Source organism: Hypanus sabinus, chromosome 7 (genome assembly GCF_030144855.1).
Source record: "Hypanus sabinus isolate sHypSab1 chromosome 7, sHypSab1.hap1, whole genome shotgun sequence".
NCBI classification, from domain to species: Eukaryota; Metazoa; Chordata; class Chondrichthyes; order Myliobatiformes; family Dasyatidae; genus Hypanus; species Hypanus sabinus.
Window position 1 is genome coordinate 179,706,361 of NC_082712.1, and position 22,869 is coordinate 179,729,229.

Consider the following 22,869-nt stretch of genomic DNA (forward strand, 5'->3'; position numbering starts at 1 on the left):
CACAAAGGTTGGTGGTGTTGTAGATAGTGTAGAGGATTGTCGAAGATTGCAGAGAGACATTGATAGGATGTAGAAGTGGGCTGAGAAGTGGCAGATGGAGTTCAACCCAGAGAAGTATGAGGTGGTATACTTTGGAAGGACAAACTCCAAGGCAGAGTACAAAGTAAATGGCAGGATACTTGGTAGTGTGGAGGAGCAGAGGGATCTGGGGGTACATGTCCACAGATCCCTGAAAGTTGCCTCACAGATAGATAGGGTAGTTAAGAAAGCTAATGGGGTGTTAGCTTTCATAAGTCGAGGGATAGAGTTTAAGAGACGCGATGTAATGATGCAGCTCTATAAAACTCTTGTTAGGCCACACTTGGAGTACTGTGTCCAGTTCTGGTCGCCTCACTATAGGACGGATGTGGAAGCATTGGAAAGGGTACAGAGGAGATTTACCAGGATGTTGCCTGGTTTAGAAAGTATGCATTATGATCAGAGATTAAGGGAGCTAGGGCTTTACTCTTTGGAGAGAAGGAGGATGAGAGGAGACATGATAGAGGTGTACAAGATATTAAGAGGAATAGACAGAGTGGACAGCCAGCGCCTCTTCCCCAGGGCACCACTGCTCAGTACAAGAGGACATGGCTTTAAGTTAAGGGGAGGGAAGTTCAAGGGGGATATTAGAGGAAGGTTTTTCCACTCAAAGAGTGGTTGGTGCGTGGAATGTACTGCCTGAGTCAGTGGTGGAGGCAGATACACTAGTGAAATTTAAGAGACTACTGGACAGGTATATGGAGGAATTTAAGGTGGGGGGTTATATGGGAGGCAGGGTTTGAGGGTCGGCACAACATTGTGGGCCGAGGGGCCTGTAATGTGCTGTACTATTCTATGTTCTGTAACCTGGAGAGGACAACGGTCAGTAATAAATTAGTAGCATTATGGGAGCATAGCGGTTAGCACAACACTAATATAGCTCAGAGCGTCAGAGTTCAATTCTGGCATCCTCTAAGAAAGTCTGAATGTTCTCCCTGTGAGTGTGTGGGTTTTCTCCGGATGCTCTGGTTTCCTCCCACCATCCAAAGATGTACCAGTAAGTAGGTTCAGTGGTCATTGTAAATTGTCCTGTAATTAGGCTAGGGTTAAATAGATTGGTTGTTGGGCAGTGCGACACATTGGGCCAGAAGGCCCTGTGCAGCACTGTATCTCTAAATAAATAAATTATCGGACCCTAAGAGCACTGGGTTGCTGCAAACACCCAAGAAGTTTGGTGAAGGAAGTCCACTGTCCTTGTTAATCCAGTTTTAGAGTAACAAAGGCTGGCCAGTAAATGCTGTACTCATACTTGATGCCTGGATCTGGGTAATGAATGAAAACAACAGGTGGATGATCTTGCAAAGGAAAGAGAGCAGCTGATAAAGCATTTATTTACTTTTGTTCTGTATGACATTTAAGCCTTTTTGAATTGTGTAGGAATGTGAAAGGCATTAAGAGCTCAGTCGATGGACTCCTGGGATGATTGAGGAAATGTTGCAGAATCCCTGTTTCAAATTGCAGCCTCCCAGTCTACTGTAACAGATACACACTGCAATTTACCAGAAGCTCCATAAGCCTGCATTGAAACTCAACAGGGATCATAAAAAGCATTTGCAAGACAACATGCACTAATTAATTCAAACTCCTTATAAAAGGGACTATGATTATATAAGCATACTTACATTTAGTATGTCACCAAAGATTTGCAAGTTTTTACAGATGTTCTATGGAGAATATTCTGACTCTTTGCATCACTGTTGGGGCCGATGCACAGGATTGGAAAAAACTGCAGACACGAGAAATTCTGCAGATGCTGGTACCCCAGAGCAACACATACAAAATGCTGGAGGAGCTCAGCAAATCAGGCAGCATCTATGGAAATTTACTAACAGTTGATGTTTCAAGCCAAGTCTTCATCAGGATTGTAGACTCAGCTAACTCCATCATGAGCACTAGCCTCCCCACCATCAAGGACGTCTTCAAAAGACGATGCCTCAAAAAGGTATCAGCCATCATTAAGAACCCACATTACCCAGTACATGCCCTCTTCTCATTGCAACCATCAAGGAGATGGCACAGGAGCCTGAAAACACATACATAACTTTTCAGGAACAGTTTCTTCCACTTTGCCATCAGATTTCTAAATGACAATGAACCCATGAACTATTCACTATTTTGTCTCTTTTGGTACCAGTTATTTTTTAATATATTTTTCTTATTGTAACATAACAATTTTCATATCTGGCACAATACTGTTACCAAACATCACAATCAAAATCTGCATCAGTACTCAGTTACTCCTCAGTAAGGCACCACGCTGTAAACTTCTATCAGCTACCGCTCTGCCAACATGCAGCATCACAAGCCATTTGTCAAGTTGGTGTGTTCATTTTCATGTAGTTAGTTCACCAGAAGAGGATGAATTCTCTGCATTTCTCTGTAACTTTATTGCAGACAAAGATGCGAGCCTCTGTTGGTCAGGGTCGACCTAGTTGCCTACGTATACGCAAGCCAAGTCAGTACAACATGGAGAGCAACAGCAGCATAAAGCAAACTACCCTTCTCCATGTAGCTGATGAGTCAAAGAAATGGCAGAGACTGGTACAGTTTTGTACCAGCAGCATCATAGGAGTTGCCAGTCAGTGTTGAACTCAACATTGGACTGCCTTAGAGAATCCATCTCCGGATTTTTCCACAAGGTTTACTCCTGAAGCCTTTCCCATAAGGCAACAGAGATTTGAGATCAGATCTTTCCTCCACCTAGATGAGCTGCCAACCACGGCTGCCAAGCCCAATCTGCTCAGAACACAAAGATAATGAACTTAAATTCCATTGATCATTAAACAGCAGTTGCTGGTGTGGTCAGTGTCGAAGAGTTGAGCAGCACTGCAATCTTGTGCCTCACCGAGAGCTGATTTTCTGCAGACCACAAGAGTCTGGAGCAGAATTAGGCCATTTTACCATCAAGTCTGCTCCACCATTTCATCATGGTTTATCCAATTTTCCTCTCAACCCCAGTCTCCTGCCTTCTCCCTGTATCCTTTCATCCTTTCATGGCCAATCTAGAATCTATCAACCTCTGCCTTAATGTATATAAAGACTTGACATCCAAAGTTACCTGTAGCAAAGAATTCCACAGATTCACCATTCTCTGACTAAAGAATTTCCTCCTCATCTCCATTCTTAAAGGGACACTGCTCTGTTCAGAGGCTGTGTCCTCTGGTTTAAGACTCTCCCGTATAGAAAATAACCTATCCACATCCACTCTATCAAGGCTCTCACCATTCAATATGTTTCAATGAGGTCACTCCTCATTTTTCTGTATTCTAGTGAATGCAGGCCCAGAGCCATCAAACACTCTTCACATGACATGCCATTCTATCCTGGAATCATTTTCATGAACTTCCTTTGAACCCTCTCCAGTTTCAGCACATCCTTTCTAAAATAAAGAGTCCAAACCTGCTTACAATACTCCAAATAAGGCCTCATCAGAGCTTTATAAAGTTTCAACACTGCATCCTTGCTTTTATATTCTAGTCCTCTTGAAATGAGTGCTAACACTGAATTTGTTTTCCTTACCACCAACTCAGCCTGTAAACTAACCTTTAGGGAATCCTGCATAAGGACTCACAAGTCTCTTTGCACCTCAGTTTTTTTGTATTTTCGCCATTTAGAAAATAGTCAACCTTTTCATTTCTTCTACCAAAGTGCACTTCCCCACACTGTATTCTGTCTGCCACCTTTGCCCGTTATCCTAATATGTCTAAGTCCGTCGGTAGCCTCTGTACTTCCTCAAAGCTACCTGGCCCTCCACCTATCCCATATCATCTGCAGACTTTGCCACAAAGTCATCAATTCCATTATCCAATCATTGACATATAACATAAAAAGAATCGGTCCCAACACAGACCTCACTGGAACACCACTACTTACTGGCAGCCATCCAGGAAAGGCTCCCATTATTCTCATATTTTGCCTCCTGCCAATCAGCTACGGCTTTATCCATGCTAGAATCTTTCCTGTAATTCCATGTTGCTGGTAGCATGTTAACAGCCTCATGTGTGGCACCTTGTCAAAGGTCTTATGAAAATCCAAGTAGAAAACATCAACTGATTCTCTTTTGTATATCCTGTGTGCTATTTCTTCAAAGAATTCCAACATTTGTCAGGCAAGATTTTCTCTTGAGGAAACCATGCTGAATAGAGCCTATTTTATCATGTGCCTCCAATTACCCTGAGACCTCGTCCTTAATAATCAACTCCAACATCTTCCCAACTACTGAGGTCAGACCAACTAATTAGCCCATAGTTTCCTTTCTTCTTCCTCTTTCCCTTCTTAAAGAATGGAATAACATTTGTAATTTTCCAGTCTTCTGGAACCATTCTAGAATCTAATGATTCCTGAAAACTCATTACTAATGCCTCCACAAATGCTTCAGCTACCTCCTTCAGATGTCTGGTGTGTACACCATCTGGTCTTATCTAACTTCAGACTTTTCTGTTTCCCAAGAACCTTCTCTCTAGTTATGATAACCTCACACACTTCTTGCCCCCTGACAGCTGGAACTTCCACCATGGTGCTAGTGTCTTCCACAGTGAAGACTGATGCAAAATGCTTATTCAGTTTGCCTCCCGTTTCCTTGTCCCCCATTACCATCTCTCCAGCATCATTTACCAGCGGTCTGATTCCACTCTCACCTCTCTTTTACACTTTATGTAGATGAAGAAACTTTTGGTATCCTTTTTAACGTTATTGGCTAGCTCACTTTTGTATTCCATCTTTATCTTCTTAATGGCATTTTCAGTTGCCTTCTGTTGATTTTTAAAAGCTTCCCAATCTTTTAACTTCCCACTAATTTTTTTCTCTATTATATACCCTCTTTGGCTTTGACTTCTCTTGTTAGCCATGGTTGTGTTATCTTTACTTTAGAGTGTTTCTTCCTCTTTGGGATGTATGTATCCTCTGTCTTCTGAGTTGCTTCGAGAAATTCCAGCTATTGCTACTCTATCATCATCCCTGCCAGTGTTCTTTTCCAGTCAATTCTGGCCAACTCCTCTCTCATGCCTCTGTCATTCCCTTTACCCCACTGTAATACTGATACATCTGACTTCAGCTTCTCCTTCTCAAACTTCAGGGTGAAGTTGATCATATTATGATCACTTGTCCCTGAGGTTCTTTCACCTTAAGCTCTCTGATCAATTTTGGTTCATTCCACAAAACCCAATTCAAAACAGCTGCTCCTCTAGTGGGCTCAGCTGCGAGCTGCTCTAAAAAGCCATCTGATAGGCACTCTAGAAATTCCTCCTCCTTTAACCCAGCACCAACCTGATTCCCAATCTGCCTGCATATTGAAGTCCCACATGACTATTGAAACATTGCCCTTTTGGCATGAATTTTTTTTAATTGTAGTTTGTAGGCCACATCCTTACTACTGTTAGGGTGTTTGTGTACAACTTCCATCAGAGTCTTTTTACCCTTGCAGTTCCTTAGCTCTAACTAACAATGATTCAACACCTTCCTACCCTATGTCAACTCTTTTGTAATTTTTTACCAATGGGCAGCACCGCCCCTCTGCCTTCCTTCCTGTTTTCAATACAATGTCTATCCTTGGACATTAAGCTCCCAACTATAACCTTTCAGCCATAATACAGTGATGCCTACAACATCACAACTGCCAGGCTGCAATTGTGCTGCAAGTTATTTTACCTTATTCTGTATACTGCACAAATTCAGATACAAACCTTAAGTCCTGTATTCACCTTTTTGATTTTGTCTATCCTTTACATTGCAACTCATCCCAATGACTGCAGTTTTGCCCTGTCAACAGCCTATCCTCACGACATATTATCTCTGTTTGTAAACCTGCTACCTCATCTTCAGCACAATTATCCACCTTTCCCAAAGCTCCAACATATTGTAGTTTCAAAGGAGCCATGCTTGCAGTTCTACTTTATTAGGAGTTTGAGGAAATTTGGTATGTCAGCAAAGTCTAGCAAATGTACCATGGAGACTACTTTGACTGGTTGCATCACTGAATGATTCAGGGAGGTTCTACTGCAGTTGTACAAGGCCTTGGCGAGATCGCACCTAGAGTATTGTGTGCAGTTTTGGTCCCCTAATCTGAGGAAAGACATTCTTGCCATTGAGGGAGTACAAAGAAGGTTCACCAGATTGATTCTTGGGATGGCAAGACTTTCATACGAAGAAAGACTGGATCGACTAGGCTTATACTGGCTGGAATTTAGAAGATTGAGGGGGGATCTTATTGAAACGTATAAAATTCTAAAGGGATTGGACAGTCTAGATGCAGGAAGATTGTTTCCAATGTTGGGGAAGTCCAGAACGAGGGGTCACAGTTTAAGGATAAAGGAGAAGCCTTTTAGGACCGAGATGAGGAAAAACTTCTTCACAGAGTGGTGAATCTGTGGAATTCTCTGCCACAGGAAACAGTTGAGACTGGTTCATTGGCTATATTTAAGAGGAAGTTAGATGTGGCCCTTGTGGCTAAAGGGATCAGGGTGGAGAGAAGGCAGGTACAGGGTTCTGAGTTGGATGATCAGCCATGATCACACTGAATGGCGGTGCAGGCTCGAAGGGCCGAATGGCTTACTCCTGCACCTATTTTCTATGTTTCTATGTATGGCAGCTCCAGTGCACAGGATTGGAACAAATTGAAGAGGGTTGTAAACTTAGCCAGCTCCATCATGGACACTAGCCACCCCACCACTGAGAACATCTTCAAAAGACAATGCCTCAAGAAGGCAGCATCCATTATGAAGGTCCTTCATTATCATTTGGTATATGCCTTCTCCTCACAGCTTCCCGCAGGGAAGAGGTACAGAAGACTGAGGATGCATAATTTATGTTTCAGGAACAGCTTCTTCTCCACCATCAGATTTCTGAATGATACATTAAATGGAATGCTATTCACTATTTTGTTCTTTTCTTGCACTATTTATTTTTATCTATTATTAAAATTTATAGTCATTTTTATGTATTGCATTGGACTGGTGCTGGAAACCAACAAATGTCATGGTGTCCTGGATGCTGGAGGCCCTTAATGATGGATCCCACCTTCTTGAAGGTGTGTACTGGTGCCACAATACCAGATAGTGATGCAACCAGTCAGAATAATCTCCACAGTACATCAACAAATATTTGTTCAAGTCTTTGAGGATAAATGTCCTCAAACTCCTAATGAAATATAGCCACTGCCTTCATTGTAATTAGACCATAAGACTGTAAGACATAGGAGTAGAATTAGGCCATTTGGCCCATCAAGTCTACTCCACTATTCAATCATGGCTGATCCTTGTTTCCCCTCCGCAGCCCCACTCTCCAGCCTTCTCCCTGTAACCCTTGATACCATGACCAATACAAGAGCAGTCTCTGCCTTAAATTTACCTGGTGATTTAGCCTCCACAGCTGCCTGTGGTAATATATTCCACAAATTCACCACCCCCTGGCTAAAGAAGTTTCTCTGCGTCATTGTTTTAAATGAACGCCGCCCTATCATGAGGCTGTGCCCTCTTGTCCTAGACTCCCACATCCTTTCCACATTTGCTCTGTCTAAGCCTTTAAACATTCAAAAGGTTTCAATGAGAGCCCCGCCCCCCCATTCTTCTAAAGTCCTGCAAGTACAGACCCAGAGCCATCAAATGTTACTCATATGATAATCCTTTCATTTCCGGAATCATCCCTGTGAATCTGCTCTGAACCCTCTCCAATGTCAGCATATCTTTTCTTAGATAAGGAGCCCAAAACTGTTCACAATACTCAAAGTGAGGCTCACCAGTGCCTTATAAAGTCTCAGCATCACATCCTTGTTCTTGTATTCTAGACCTCTTGAAGTGAATGCTAACATGGCATTTGCCTTTCTCACCAATGACTCTAACCGCTAGTTAACCTTTAGGGTGTTCTGCACAAGCACTCCCTTTTGAATCTCAGATTTTTGGATTTTCTCTCTGTTTAGAAAATAGCCCGCACATGTATTTCTTCTACCAATGCGTATGACCATGCATTATCCAACATAGAATTTCATTGCCACTTTCTTGCCCATTCTGCTAATCTGTCTAAGTCCTTCGGCATCCTACCTGTTTCCTCAACACTACCTGCCCCTCCACCAAACTTCATATCATCTACAAACTTGGTACCATCTATTCCATCATCTAAATCATCGATACACAGCATAAAAAGAAGCCGAACCAACACCAACCCCTGGGGAACAAAAGTAGTCACTGGTAGCCAACCAGAAAAGGATCCTTTTATTTCCACTCACTGTCACCTACCAACCACTCAATGCCTTAACCATGCCAGTAACTTTCCTGTAATAATATGGGCTTTTAACTTGGTAAGGAGCCTTGTGTAGCACCTTGTCAAAGACCTTCTGAAAGTCCAAATATACAACATCCACTGCATCCCCTTAATCTATCCTAATTGTAATCTCAAAGAATTTCAACAGGTTCGTTAGGCAAGATTTTCCCTTAGGAAAACCATGCTGTCTTTGTCCTATCTTGTCCTGTGTCACCAAGTACTCCATAACCTCATTCTTAACAATTGACTAACATCTTCCCAACCACTGAGGAATGGCTAACTAGTTTATCGTTTCCTTACTGCTTCCTTTCTTAAAGAGTGGAGTGACTTTTGCAATTTTCCAGTCCTTTGGCACCATGCCAGAGTCCAATGATTTTTGAAAGATCATTTCTAATGCCACCACAATCTCTAACGCTACCTCTTTCAGAACCCTAGGGTGCAGTTACTCTGGTCTGGGTGACTTATGTACCCTTAGGTCTTTCAACTTCTTGAGCACCTTCTCCCTTGTAATAGTAACTGCACACACTATCTTCCCTCACACCCTTCAACATCTGGCACATTGCTAGTGTCTTATACAGTGAAGACTGATGCAAAATACTCATATATAATATCCATATAATAGCCAGAGACTCATTCCACTGAGATGTAACACTGAGTGTCATAGGAAGTCATTCCTACCTGTGGCCATCAAACTTTATAACTCCTCCCTTGGATTGTCAGACTTCCTGAGCCAATAGGCTGGTCCTGGACTTATTTCCACTTGGCATGATTAACTTATTATTATTTAATTATTTATGGTTTTATATTGCTATATATCTTCACTATTCTTGGTTGGTGCGGCTGTAACGAAACCCAATTTCTCTCGGGATCAATAAAGTATGTCTGTCTGTCTGTCTGTCTGTCTGTAATTCATCTGCCATTTCCTTGACCCCATTATCATTTCTCTGGCCTCATTTTCTAGCAGTCCTATATTCTCTTTGATATTGTTTGCTAGCTTGCTTTCACATTTCATCTTTTCCCTCCTAATGATTCTTTTAGTTACTCTCTTTAGGTTTTTAAAAGCTTCCCAATCCTCTGTCTTTCCCTAATTTTTGCTTTGTTGTATACCCTCTTTTGCTTTTACATTAGCAATTTTGCCTTTTGAGTATTTCTTTGCTTTTGGAATAAATCTATCCTGCACCTTCCTCATTTTGCCCAGAAACTCACACTATTGCTGCTCTGCTGACATCCCTGCCAGAGTCTCCTTCAAACTTACTTTGGCCAATTCTTCTCTCATACCCCTGTAATTTCCTTTACTCCACTGAAATACTACTATGCCAGATTTTACTTTCTCCCTATCATATTTCAAGTTAAGCTCTATAATATTATGATCACTGTCTCCTAAAGATTCTTTTACCTTAAGCTCCTCATTTCATAGCAACCAATCCAGTATATCTGATCCCCTAGTAGGCTCAATGACAAACTGCTCTATAAAGACATCTCATAGATATTCAACAAACTCATTCTCTTCAGATCTATTACCAATCTGATTTTCCCAATCAACCTGCATGTTGAAATCTCCCATGACTATCATAACGTTGCTCTTTTGACATGCCTCTTCTATTTTCTGCTGTAGTCTGTGGTCCACGTCCCAGCCACTGTTGGAAGGCTTGTATATAACTGCCATCAGGATCCTTTTACCCTTGCAGTTTCTTAACTCAACCCATAAGGATTCAACATCTTCCGATCCTGTGTCACATCTTACTACTCATTTGATCTCATTCTTTACCAGCAGAGCCATGCCCCACCACCCCCGCCTACCTTCCTATCCCTCGGATACAATGTGTAACCTTGGACATCCAGCTCCCAACTACAACCATCCTTCAGCCATGATTCAGTGATGGCCAGAGCATCATACTTGACCAACTGTACAAGTGCAACAAGGTCATCCACCTTATTTCTTATACTCTGTGTGTTGAGGTACATCAGTGAGTACTGTACCCTTTTTGATTCTGCATCCCTAGTGCACTGATACTCCCCGTGCTGGCTGCAGTTCTGTCCTATCATCTGCCTGCCCTTACTGACTGTCTGACTGCACGTTATCTTTGTTTTTTTACCATCTGTCCTATCCTGAATCCCTTCACTCCAGTTCCAATCCCCCTGCTAAATTACTTTAAATCTTCTCCAACAGTTCTACCAAGCCTGTCCTGAAGGATATTGGTCCCCCTCGGGTTCAGGTGCAAGCCATCCCTTTTGTACAGGTCACACATTTTCCAGAAGAGATCCCAGTGATCCAAGATCCTGAAGCCCTGCTCCTGCACCAGCTTCTCAGCCATGCATTTATCTGCCAGATCATTCTGTTTCTACGCTCACTGGCACATGGCGCAGGTAGGAATCCAGAAACTACTGCACTGGAGATCGTGCTTCTCTGCTTTCTGCTTAACTCTCTAAATTCTCTCTTCAGGATCTCTTTGCTTTTCCTTTCTATGTTATTACTACCAATAGTACCAAGACATCTGGCTGCTCTCCCTCCCCCTGCAAAATACTGTGGACATGATCCGAGACATCCCTAACCCTGGCACCTAGGAGGCAACATACCATTTGGGGGTCCTGTTCACATCCACAGATTCTCCTGTCTGTTCCTCTGACTATTGAGTCCCCTATCACTACCACTCCCCTCTTCTCCCTTTCTCTTCTACACCATGGATCCTCGGTCTCCATAGCATTTCTCTGGGAGTTTATCCCCCACAACAGTATCCAAAATGGTATACTTATTATTGAGGGGAATGGCGACAGAACCGCACTGTGCTAATTGCCTATTCATATTTCCATTTCTCCTGACAGTTACCCAGCTACTCACCTCCTACATTTTAGGTGTGACTACTTCCCTGTAACTCTGATCGATTATCTCCTCACTCTCCTGTATAAGCAAAAGATCATGCAGCTGCTGCTCCAGATCCCTAACACGGTCTTCACGGAGCTGCAGCTGGATGAAATTCATGCAGATATAGTTCCTGGGAAAATCCAATATCCAGCATGAAGAACACATACTAGGTACAGTCAGAGAAAAAAGAAACAAGGGAACCTTAACAAAAACTTACCTAGTGCCATCCCCTCTTTTGAGCTGAAGCCTGACACTCCTACTCTCACCACTGGCCACCCAGCTTGTCCCTTCTGTACCTTTATTTAATTCGCAGTCCTCTGCTCCTGCCACTGATTGGACTTCCGGAATAATTACATCAATATGTTGGGCCCGGGATAGACTGCAGAATATGTTGACATTCAGGAACTTAAAACTGCTCACCCTTTCCACTAGTGATCCCTCAATGAAGACTGGTGTGTGTTTTCTGGACTACCCCTTCCTGAAGTCCATAATCAGTTCCTTGGTCTTGCTGACACTGAGTGCAAGGTTGTTGCTGCAACACTATGCAACCAGCCAATCTATCCCCCTCCTTTCTGCCTTCCAAGTAAGGCTTGCTTGCTTTTATTGTCCAAGGCATTGACTATATGAGTTAGGACGTCATGTCACAGTGGTAGAGAATGCTGCTGGGCTCTGATCATTGTGCTGGAAGAAAAATGGATAAGCTGGAGAGGACAGAGAAAAGATTGAAAAGAGGATTTTTGTCTGGACTGGTGGGCTTGAATTATAAGGAGAGGTTGTACAGGTTGGGACTGTTTTCCTGGAGTGATGGAAGCCGAGGGCTTGACGTTATGGAGATTTATAAAATTCTCAGGGGCATTGATGGGGTCAAAAGCCATGGTCTTTTTCTCCAATGTAAAAGATTTTGAAACTACTGGACATAGGGTTCAGCTGAAGGAAGAAAATTTTAAGCAGGACCTTTTGGGACAAATGTTTCACACCGAGGGTGCTGGAATGAGCTGCCAGGGAACTGGTAGAGGTGGGTACAATTGCAACATTGAAAAGTTATTTCTACAGGTACCCAAGATTCTGCAGATACTGGAAATCTTGAGCAATACACAGAAAATGCTGAAGGAACTCATATTTTGTGTGAATTGCATGGATAGAAAGGTTAGAAGTATATGGGGTACCCACAGGTTCCTAGGACTAGCACAGATTGCCAGTTGGCCTGGTTGATTTAGACCGAAAGGCCTGTTTTTGTCGTGTATACATTTATAACTCTTTGATAATCCTCAGTGAAGCTTGGGAAGATAAAATAATTGACACTTATGTTACCATGACAATGGACGCTGCTCCTCTCGAGTAAGTGGTGCAGCAAAGACTGGTTGTGATGGGATTCATTGAAGGGTGAGCAGGAAGAGAATGGTTGGTACTAAAAAGATAACTATATCCAGAAGAGACACAGGTTAGGATAAAACTCTGAGCCTCATTCAAAGCAAGTGAGTATTCTAGATGAGATGAGCTACAATAGAAATCATTTGATTAGACCCCTGTCTAGCAGACATAGTCAGGAGACTGGGTAACCCATTTAAGTTTAAGGTTCAAAGTTAATGTATTATCAAAAGTACATATGTCAGCGTATACAACCCTGAGATACATTTTCTTGTGGGCATTCATAACAAATACAAAGAAATGCAATACAATCATGAAACACTGCACCCAACAAGACAGGCAACCAAGGTACAAAAGACAACAAACTGTGCAAATACAAAAAGAAAAAAAGAAATAATAGTGATAAAAAATAAATAATCAATATTGAGAATATGAGATTAAGAGTCTTTGAAAGTGAGTCCATAGATTGTGGGAACATTTCAGTGATGGGGCAAGTGAAGGTATCCCTTCTGGTTCAAGAGCCTGATAGTTGAAGGGTAATAACTGTTCCTAAACCTGGTGGTGTGAGTCCTGAGGCCCTTGTACTTTCTTCCTGATGGCAGGAGTGAAAAGAGAGCATGTCCTGGGTAGTGGGGGTCTTTAATGATGGACACTGTTTTCCTGAGGCAGTTCATCTTGTAGATGTGCTCAATGGTGGGGAGGGTTTTACCCATGACAGTCTAGGATTTTCCATTGAGGGGCATTGGTGTTTCCATACCAGGCTTTGATGCAACCACTCAGCATGCTCTCTACTGCACATCTATAGAAGTCAGAATAGATATAAAAAGTTAGATATAGACAGTAGTCAGGAAGCTGTGTAACTCATTTAATAATGGCAGAGATTATGTATAGTAGGGGTACTCATTTTGTAGTGACAGAGTTCAGGATTCTGGAGTGGGATACTCTCATGTATAATAGGCAGTCAGGAAACTATGTAACTAATTTTGCAGTATTACAGTTTGGGATTCTGGAGTGGGACAATCTCATTTATGGTAGGGATAGTCCGCTACAGTGCCTATAAGAAATATTCACCCCCTCTTGGAAGCTTTCATGATTTTATTGTTTTAGAACATTGAATCACAGTGGATTTAATTTGGCTTTTTTGACACTGATCAACAGAAAAAGACTCTTCTGTGTCAAAGTGAAAACAGATCTCTATAAAATACAAAATAGTTGCGTAAGTATTTACCCCCCTCCCTTTAAGGTGTACAGGATGATGAGAGGCATTGATCATGTGGGTAGTCAGAGGCTTTTTCCCAGGGCTGAAATGGTTGCCACAAGAGGACACAGGTTTAAGGTGCTGGGGAGTAAGTACAGAGGAGATGTCAGGGCTAAGTTTTTTTACTCAGAGAGTGGTGAGTGCATGGAATGGGCTGCCAGCAATGGTTGTAGAGGTGGATACGATAGGGTCTTTTAAGAGGCTTTTAGATAGGTACAGAATTGGCTGGTGGATTCAGAATTGGCTTGCCTGCAGAAGGCAGAGGGTCGTGGTGGAGGAAGTACATTCAGATTGGAGGGTTCTGACTAGTGGTGTCCCACAAGGATCTGTTCTGGGACCTCAACTTTTTGTGATTTTTATTAACAACCTGGATGTGGGGGTAGAAGGGTGGGTTGGCAAGTTTGCAGACAACACAAAGGTTGGTGGTGTTGTAGATAGTGTAGAGGATTGTCGAAGATTGCAGAGAGACATTGAAGTGGGCTGAGAAGTGGCAGATAGAGTTCAACCCGGAGAAGTGTGAGGTAGTACACTTTGGAAGGACAAACTCCAAGGCAGAGTACAAAGTAAATGGTAGGATACTTGGTAGTGTGGAGGAGCAGAGGGATCTGGGGGTACATGTCCACAGATCCCTGAAAGTTGCCTCACAGGTAGATAGGGTAGTTAAGAAAGCTTATGGGGTGTTAGCTTTCATAAGTCAAGGGATAGAGTTTAAGAGACGCGATGTAATGATGCAGCTCTATAAAACTCTGGTTAGGCCACACTTGGAGTACTGTGTCCAGTTCTGGTCGCCTCACTATAGGAAGGATGTGGAAGCATTGGAAAGGGTGCAGAGGGGATTTACCCGGATGTTGCCTAGTTTAGAGAGTATGCATTATGATCAGAGATTAAGGGAGCTAGGGCTTTACTCTTTGGAGAGAAGGAGGATGAGAGGAGACATGATAGAGATGTACAAGATATTAAGAGGAATAGACAGAGTGGACAGCCAGTGCCTCTTCCCCAGGGCACCACTGCTCAGTACAAGAGGACATGGCTTTAAGTTAAGGGGAGGGAAGTTCAAGGGGGATATTAGAGGAAGGTTTTTCACTCAAAGAGTGATTGGTGCGTGGAATGCACTGCCTGAGTCAGTGGTGGAGGCAGATACACTAGTGAAGTTTAAGAGACTACTAGACAGGTATATGGAGGAATTTAAGGTGGGGGGTTATATGGGAGGCAGGGTTTGAGGGTTGGCACAACATTGTGGGCCAAAGGGCCTGTAATGTGCTGTACTATTCTATGTTCTATCTACATGGAGCTTTAGTAATATAGGTAAGCCTAGTAATTTCTAAGGTAGGGACATGTTCGGCACAACTTTGTGGGCTGAAGGGCCTGTATTGTGCTGTAGGTTTTCTATGTTTCTATGACACACCAAACCATCACTGGTGCAGCCAGTTGGTTTGAGAAGTCACATAATTAGTTAAGTGGAGATACGTTTTTGGAGACCTGTGTGTAGTCAAGGTGTTTCAATTGATTATTTTAAAAGTACACCTGTCCAGCTGCTGGTGAGTCAGTATCCTGGCAAAAACTACACCATGAAGACAAAAGAACACTCCAAGCAACTCTGTGAAAAGGTTATTGAAAATCACAAGTCAAGAAATGGGTACAAGAACATTTCCAAGTCACTGAATATCCCTTGAAGTCAATCATCAAGAAATGGATAGAATATGGCATAGTTGTAAATCTGCCTTATAGCAGGCCATCCTTAAAAGCTGAGTGACCGTGCAAGTAGGGAACTAGTGAGGGGGGCCATCAAGCAACTCTAGAGGAGTTACAAGCTTCAGAGGCTGAAATGGAGAGACTGCACAGACACAACTGTTGCCTGGATGCTTCACCAGTTGTGGCTTTATGGAAGAGTGGCAAAGAGAAAGCCTCTGTTGAAAAATAACTCACATGAAATCTCTGCTATAGTTTCTGAGAAGGCACATGGGAGACCCCCAAGTCAGTAGGAAGAATGTTCTATGGTCCAATGAAACCAAAACTGAGCTTTTTGCCCATCAGACTAAATGCAGTTATAACAGGCTCGGCCAGCACATGTTTGTCTCAGGGAAAACAACTTCTGGCCCCGCCAAACTGAGAAATCTCATTTGGATGCTGCGTGATGTGTTGTCCGGTTACAAATCTGAACCATAAAATATCCGACAGTACACCGTACGCAATTAAATGATTGAACATTATAAATCTTAACCTGGATATAGGGTTAATAAAGAAAATAAAAAGTAAAAGGGCCCATTTTATGGAAAAAGCCAAAAGTGCACGTTAGAGCTCACTGCTACAGATATGCATCAACCATTGACCCTCTCCACACGTCACTGAAATTTGGACCCTCGCTCCTAGTCCACTCCATCCAGTGGTCTCCCAGCTCTCTCCACGCATGTCTTCCTTCTTCTTCCGCTGACAAAAAACCACGAAAATCTCTCTTCCAGACTCACAAGAAATAACAACATTTCTCTCATTGGATAGTACCCCCACATTCCACATTCCTGGTATTTCCAGTCCTAACCCAAACATTGCTGCTACAGAGAACCATTACAGTAGCAGTGAAACATTAGGGAGAGGTCATTACATTAGCAGTGAAACCTTACAGCAGATTACACTATGTTTGGCATAAGCCACATATCATCAAAAACACACTATCCTTACCGTGAAGCATGGTGGTGGGTGCATCATGCTGTGGGGATGCTTCACTGCAGCAGGCCCTGGAAGGCTTGTGAAGGTAGAGGATAAAATGAATGCAGCAAAATACAGGGAAAACCTGATGCAGTCTGCAAGAGAACTGTGACTTGGGAGAAGATTTGTTTTCCAGCAAGACAATGACCCCAAGCATAAAGGAATGGCTTAAAAACAACTGAAGTGGCCAAGTCAGAGTCCTGACTTCAATCCAATTGAAAATTTGTGGCTGGACTTGAAAAAGGCTGTTCAGTCATGATCCCCATGCAATGCCAGAATGACAGAGCTTGAGCAGTTTTGTAAAGAAGAATGGGGAAAACTTGCAGAGTCCAGATTTACAAAGCTGACGAGATCTATCCACACAGGCTCAAGGCTGTAATTGCTGCCCAAGGTGCATCTATTAAATACTGACTTGGTGGGGTTGAATATTTATGAAATCAATTATTTTGTGTTTTATATTTGTAATTAATTTGTGGAGGTGCCTGGTATGGTAACTGGACCTTCCTTAATCACAGGGCTCTGCAGAGAGTGGTGCGGACAGACCAGCGCATTGTGGAGCTTCCCATGATTCAGGACATTTACAAGGACAGGTGTGTAAAAAGGCCTGTAGGATCATTAGGGACCCAAGCCATCCCAACCACAATCTATTCCGGTGGCTACCATCTGGGAAGCGGTACCACAGCATAATAGCCAGAACCAACAGGCTCCTAGTTCTTCAACTAGGCCATCAGACTGATGAACTCACGCTGATCTGAGTGTACTCTATATTACATTGACTGTTTTATTTATTATAAATCACTATGATTGCACATTGCATATTTAGATGGAGGCAATGTAAAGATTTTTTACTCATGTATGTGAAGGATGTAAGAAATAAAGTCAATTCAACTTAATCTGTTTTCACTTTGACACAAAAGAGTCTTTTTCTGTTGATCAGTGTCAAAAATAAGCCAATTTAAATCCTGAAGAAGGGTCTCGGCCCGAAACGTCGACAGTGCTTCTCCTTATAGATGCTGCCTGGCCTGCTGTGTTCCACCAGCATTTTGTGTGTGTTGTCTGAATTTCCAGCATCTGCAGATTTCCTCGTGTTTGCCAATTGAAATCCACTGTGATTCAATGTTGTAATACAGGAAGCTATGTAACTCATTTCGTAATGATAGGGTTCAGGATTCTGCAGCAGACAATCTCATGTATAGTAGGGGAAGTCAGGAAGCTATGTAACTCATTTTGCGGTATTATGGTTTGGGATTCTGGAGTGAGACATTCTCATGTATAGTTGGGAAGTCAGAAAGCATCTTAAAGCAGTCCAGCATCACATAGACACATTGAAACTGAGTACATCATGGGTGGGGGTTTGGGTAGGATTGCTGACAATGGGGAGGTGGAATAAAAGCGGCCAGTTGCTGACACCGCTCTTTTCTATCACTGCAGCAATCACTTGAGCTAACATAGAACATAGAACAGTACAGCACTGTACAGGCCCTTTGGCTTACAATGTTATGCTGGTCGTTTTACATACTCCAAGATCAATCTAACCCCTACCATGTAACCCTCCATTTTTCTACCATCCGTGTGTTTATTTAAGAGTCTTTTCGATGTCCCCAATGTATCTGTGTCTACCACAATCCCTGACAGCATGTCTCTAACATACCCTCTCTACTTCACCTCCAATCAGTTTAAAATTATGCCCCCTTGTATTAGCATTTTCATCCTGTGGAAAAAGTCTCTAGCTGTCCACTCAATCTATTCCTGTTATTACCTTGTACACCTCTATCAAGTCACCTCCCATCCTTCTTCATTCAAAAGAGAAAGTCCTAGCTTACACAACCTTTCTTCAATACCCATGCTCTCTAATACAGACAGCATCCTCTTCTGCACCCTCCCTAAAGCTTCCACGTCCCCTGAACACAATATTCCAAGTGTCATTTAACCAGAGATTTATAGAGCTGCAGATTTATAGACCTTGTGGCTCTTGAACTCAATCTCCCGACTAATGAAGACCAACACACCCATCTTCTTTTTCTCATACCCCAATACCCCTATTGGGGCATAGGTCACCAACAGCAGCTCACTCAAGTCTTCGGTCCTGGACCAGTCGTTCACATTGTCATCAGGTGTAACCCATCTTCTTGGTTTATCCCCACCCCGCCCCCCCCCCCTTGCCCATGAAAGGTCCTTGGAGCTTCTTTTGGTGTTTCTGTAGCTCTGTGTTTTCACAGCCAGGCTTGGGACCATCCATGGTGGAATTGCCAACACGCATACACCTTCTTAAAAACCCTCTAACCTTGTGAGGCAAGTTGGTTTGGACGTTCATCATCATGGCTTGGGCACTACTATGTAACACATTTAATAGTGGCATAGGTTGGGATTGTGGAGATTGTCAGAAGCAAGATGACAGAGTTTGAGCAGAACGTTCTCTTTTGTCAGGAAAGGTAGAGGATGCTTGACCCAAAAGAAGAGCAACAGAAACAATTTAGTTGTAAATAATATTTTTTACTAATAAACTGCAAATTAACAAGCCATGAGAGAACAAAACAAGAGAGACTAGGTACTTAACACAATAAGGTAACAAGATACTGAAGACAAGGAGCACTGGGTTTAAATAGGCAGCAGCTGATAAGTTGGAAATGAGTGGTAGGTGGTTCCTGTTAGCTGGGTGGAAACTGGGAGGTGCCTGCATGACATCTTTGTCAATTTCACATTGATTACCTGGACCACAAATGGGACAGTGATGTCCTGTCTGTTGGCTATAAACCCCCCTTGAAATTTTTCATGTTTTATTGTTTTACAACATTGAATCACAATGCATTTAATTTGTCTTTTTTGACACTGATTAACAGAAAAGGCTTTTGTGTCAAAGTGAAAACAAATTGATCTAGATTTATCACAATTACTAAACACAAAATAATTGATTGCATAATTACTCACCCCTTCAAGTCAGTATTTAATAGATGCACCTTTGGCAGCAATTACAGCCTTGAGTGTGTGTGGATAGGCCTCTATCAGCTTTGCAAATCTGGACACTGCAAGATTTTCACAATCTTCCTTACAAAACTGCTCAAGCTCTGTCAGATTGCATGGAGAACATGAGTGAACAGCCCTTTTGAAGTCCAGCCACAGATTTTCAATTGGATTCAGGTCTGGACTCTGACTTGGCCACTTCAGGACATTAATTTTATTGTTTTTAAGCCATTCAAAGGTTCAAAGGTCAAGTTTAATGCTTTTTCTTCGCAAAATATCCTTGAAACCAGAGAAGTGCCCCAAAGAAATAATGACAGTTAAACGTGAGAACCTTAAAGTCTCCCTCCTGCGTGTAAGCAGTAGCAAGTAGTAATCCCCCCCTCTGCCCACCAGCAAAATTAACCGCGCATTGGTACCAAGCCCAAGCGTGTGCTGAGCAATAGCAAAGACACAGATCTTGCAGTTACCCCAGAAGTTTTGCATTTCATCCAAATTCGACAACCCACAGATTCTTTCTCCCCCTGGCAAGGAAAGGGAGGTGTCCCCCATTTTCACATTCCTGTAGCTTTGGCTTTCTGCAGGGTCATTGTCTTGTTGGAAAACAAATCTTCTCCTAAGTCACAGTTCTCTTGCAGACTGCATCAGGCTTTCCTCTAGGATTTCCCTTTATTTTGCTGCATTCATTTTACTCTCTACCTTCACAAGCCTTCCAGATCCTGCTGTAGTGAAACATACCCACAACATGATTCAGCCACTACTATGTTTCACAGTAGGGATGGTGTGTTTACAATGATGTGCGGTGTTTGGTTTGCGCCAAACATCATATTTAGTCTGATGGCCAAAACGCTCAATTTTGTTTTCATCAAACCATAGTACTGGATTCAAAGTTTTCCCACGTACCTTCTGGCAAACTCTAGCCGAGATTTCATGTGAATTTTTTTCAACATTGGCTTTCTCTTTGCCACGCTTCCATAAGCTGTGACTGGTGAAGCACTGGTTGTTATATGTGCAGTCTCTCCCATCTCAACCACTGAAGCTTGTAACTCCTCCAGAGTTGTCATAAGCTCTTAGTGGCCTCTCTCACTAGTCCCCTTCTTCCACAGTCACTGAGTTTTTATGGATGGCCTGCTCTAGGCAGATCTACAGCTGTGCCATATTCTTTCCATTTCCTGATGATTGATAAACGTACTCCAAGGATATTCAGTGACTCGTGCTTTTCAATAACCTTTTTGCAGAGTTGCTTGAAGTGTTTAATGTACTGTAAATACCTCTTATCTATAATTGCCATTCCTCCGATAATTACTGTTGTTGCAGCTGCTCCCAAAGGCAATCTGGTGGAATGGTGTGAATGAAAAATCCTACAAAATGTAGTAGATTCAGCCCACTGCATCTCGGGTAAGGTCCTCCCAACAATTGAGCTCATATGCATTGAAATACTGTCTTAGGAAAGCAGCATCCATTATCAAAGATCTTCACCACCCAGGTCATGCTCCTTTCTTGCTGCCATCAGGAAGGTACAGGAGCCTCAGGACTCACACCACCAGGTTCAAGCACAGTTACTACCCCTCAACTATCATGCTTTTGATCAAAAGAGGATAACTACACTCATCTACTCAGATGTTCACGCAACCAATGATCTCACTTTAAGGACTCTTTATCTTGTTATTTCATGCTCTCATTATTTATTGTTATTTATTTATATTTGTATTTGCACAGTTGGTTGTCTTCTATGCTCTTGCTCTTTCATTGATCCCATTTGTGTAGAAAAAAGGACCAACTGCTCTTGTAGAAACACACAGAATGCTGGAGACACTCAAAAGGCCAGGCAGGGGGGAATAAACAATCAGCATTTCAGCTGGGACCCATCATTAGGACTGGAAAAGGAAGGGGGCAGAAGCCAGAATAACAATATAGGGGGAGGGTTAAGCAGGACAAGTTAGAAACTGATGGATGGAGAAAGTGGGTGGGTGGGGGAGAGGGCATAAAGTAAAAGGCTGGGTACACTTGTAGTACCATTTATGTCCCCTTCAAGTATCCAACCAGTAAGGCAGTATAAAGTGTACTTTCCTGTATAATGTAGGGATTATAGCACCAATTTCCACAAGGCAGGTCGTCACAGTAACGTAATCATGGCCAATCATTATCTTTTAGTGAGGATTGTTTCCCCTCCACTCATTCTCTAGTGTTTTTATTTTCTGCAACTTGAGGTGCTCAGACTCTGTTTTAGTCTAACTAAAAGGGCCAAAGGGCCTTTTTATGTGAGGTAGTGCTCTATGCCTCCTAAACATTCATTCTCTCATGTCAATCTGCAGTGCTTGTGGGCTGCACCTTACATCAGACGTACAGATGTGCAGTGCCACAGTAAGTGCACCATCACACAAAAATACCCAGCCCCATCAGATAGCTCCTGCCCCATCAATGGAAGTGTATGTCCATAAAATTTAGAAGCCAAATTAGGCCATTCAGCCCATCATGTGCTCGACCATTCCTTCATGGCTGATCCTGGATCCCACTCAACCCCATTCACATGCCTTCACGCCGTATCCTTTGATGCTCTGACCAATCAGGAAATTATTAACTTCTGCCTTAAATATGCACATGGACTTGGTCTCCACTGCAGTCTGTGGCCGAGCATTCCACAGATTTACTACTCTCTGGCTAAAAGTTCCTTCTTACCTCTGTTCTAAAGGGTCACCCCTCAATTTTAAGGCTGTGCCCTCTAGTTCTGAATACCCCCACCATAAGAAGCATCCTCTTCACATCCCCCTACCTAGCCCTATATCCATTCAGTAGGTTTCAATGTGATACCCGCACCCCCCCCATTCTTATAAATTCCAGTGAATACTGGCCCAAAGCTGTCAAATGCTCCTTATATGTTAACCCGTTCATTCCTGGAATCATCCTTATGAACCTCCTCTGGACTCTCTCCAATGACAATACTTCCTTTCTGAGATATGGGCCCCAAATTGTTGACAATACTCCAAGTGTAGCCTGACTAGTGTCTATAAAGCCTCAGCATTATCTCCTTGTTTTTATACTCTATCCCCCTTGAAATTAATGCTAATATTGCATTTGCCTTCTTCACCACAGACTTAACCTGTAAATTAACCTTCTGGGAGTCTTGCACGAGGACTCCTAAGTCCATCTGCACCTCTGACCTTTGAACCTTTTCCCTATTTAAATAACAGTCCGCACTATGTTCCATTTACCAAAATCCTTTATCATATACTTCCCAACGCTGTATTCCAACTTCCACTTTTTTACCCATTCTTCCAATTTGTCCAAGTCCTGTGCAATCGCATTGCTTCCTCAGCAGTGTCTGCACCTCCAACTATCTTCATATCATCTACAAACTTTGCCACAAAACCATCAATTCCATTATCTA

At 42.6% G+C, this 22,869-nt stretch overlaps 1 protein-coding gene across 4 annotated transcripts in view; it reads left to right on the forward strand.

The window, feature by feature from the left end:
• The window catches only part of lrrc56 (leucine rich repeat containing 56), a 272,028-nt gene that overhangs the window by 153,906 nt on the left and 95,253 nt on the right, over positions 1 to 22,869 (forward strand). For 2 of the 4 annotated variants that reach the window (XM_059976253.1, XM_059976254.1), the window contains exon 8: positions 17,039 to 17,113. The exons of the other annotated variants lie outside the window; for them this stretch is intronic. In XM_059976253.1, the coding sequence (XP_059832236.1) occupies positions 17,039 to 17,113 (75 nt within the window). The remainder of the gene's footprint in view (positions 1 to 17,038; positions 17,114 to 22,869) is intronic. 4 annotated transcript variants of the gene reach the window in all.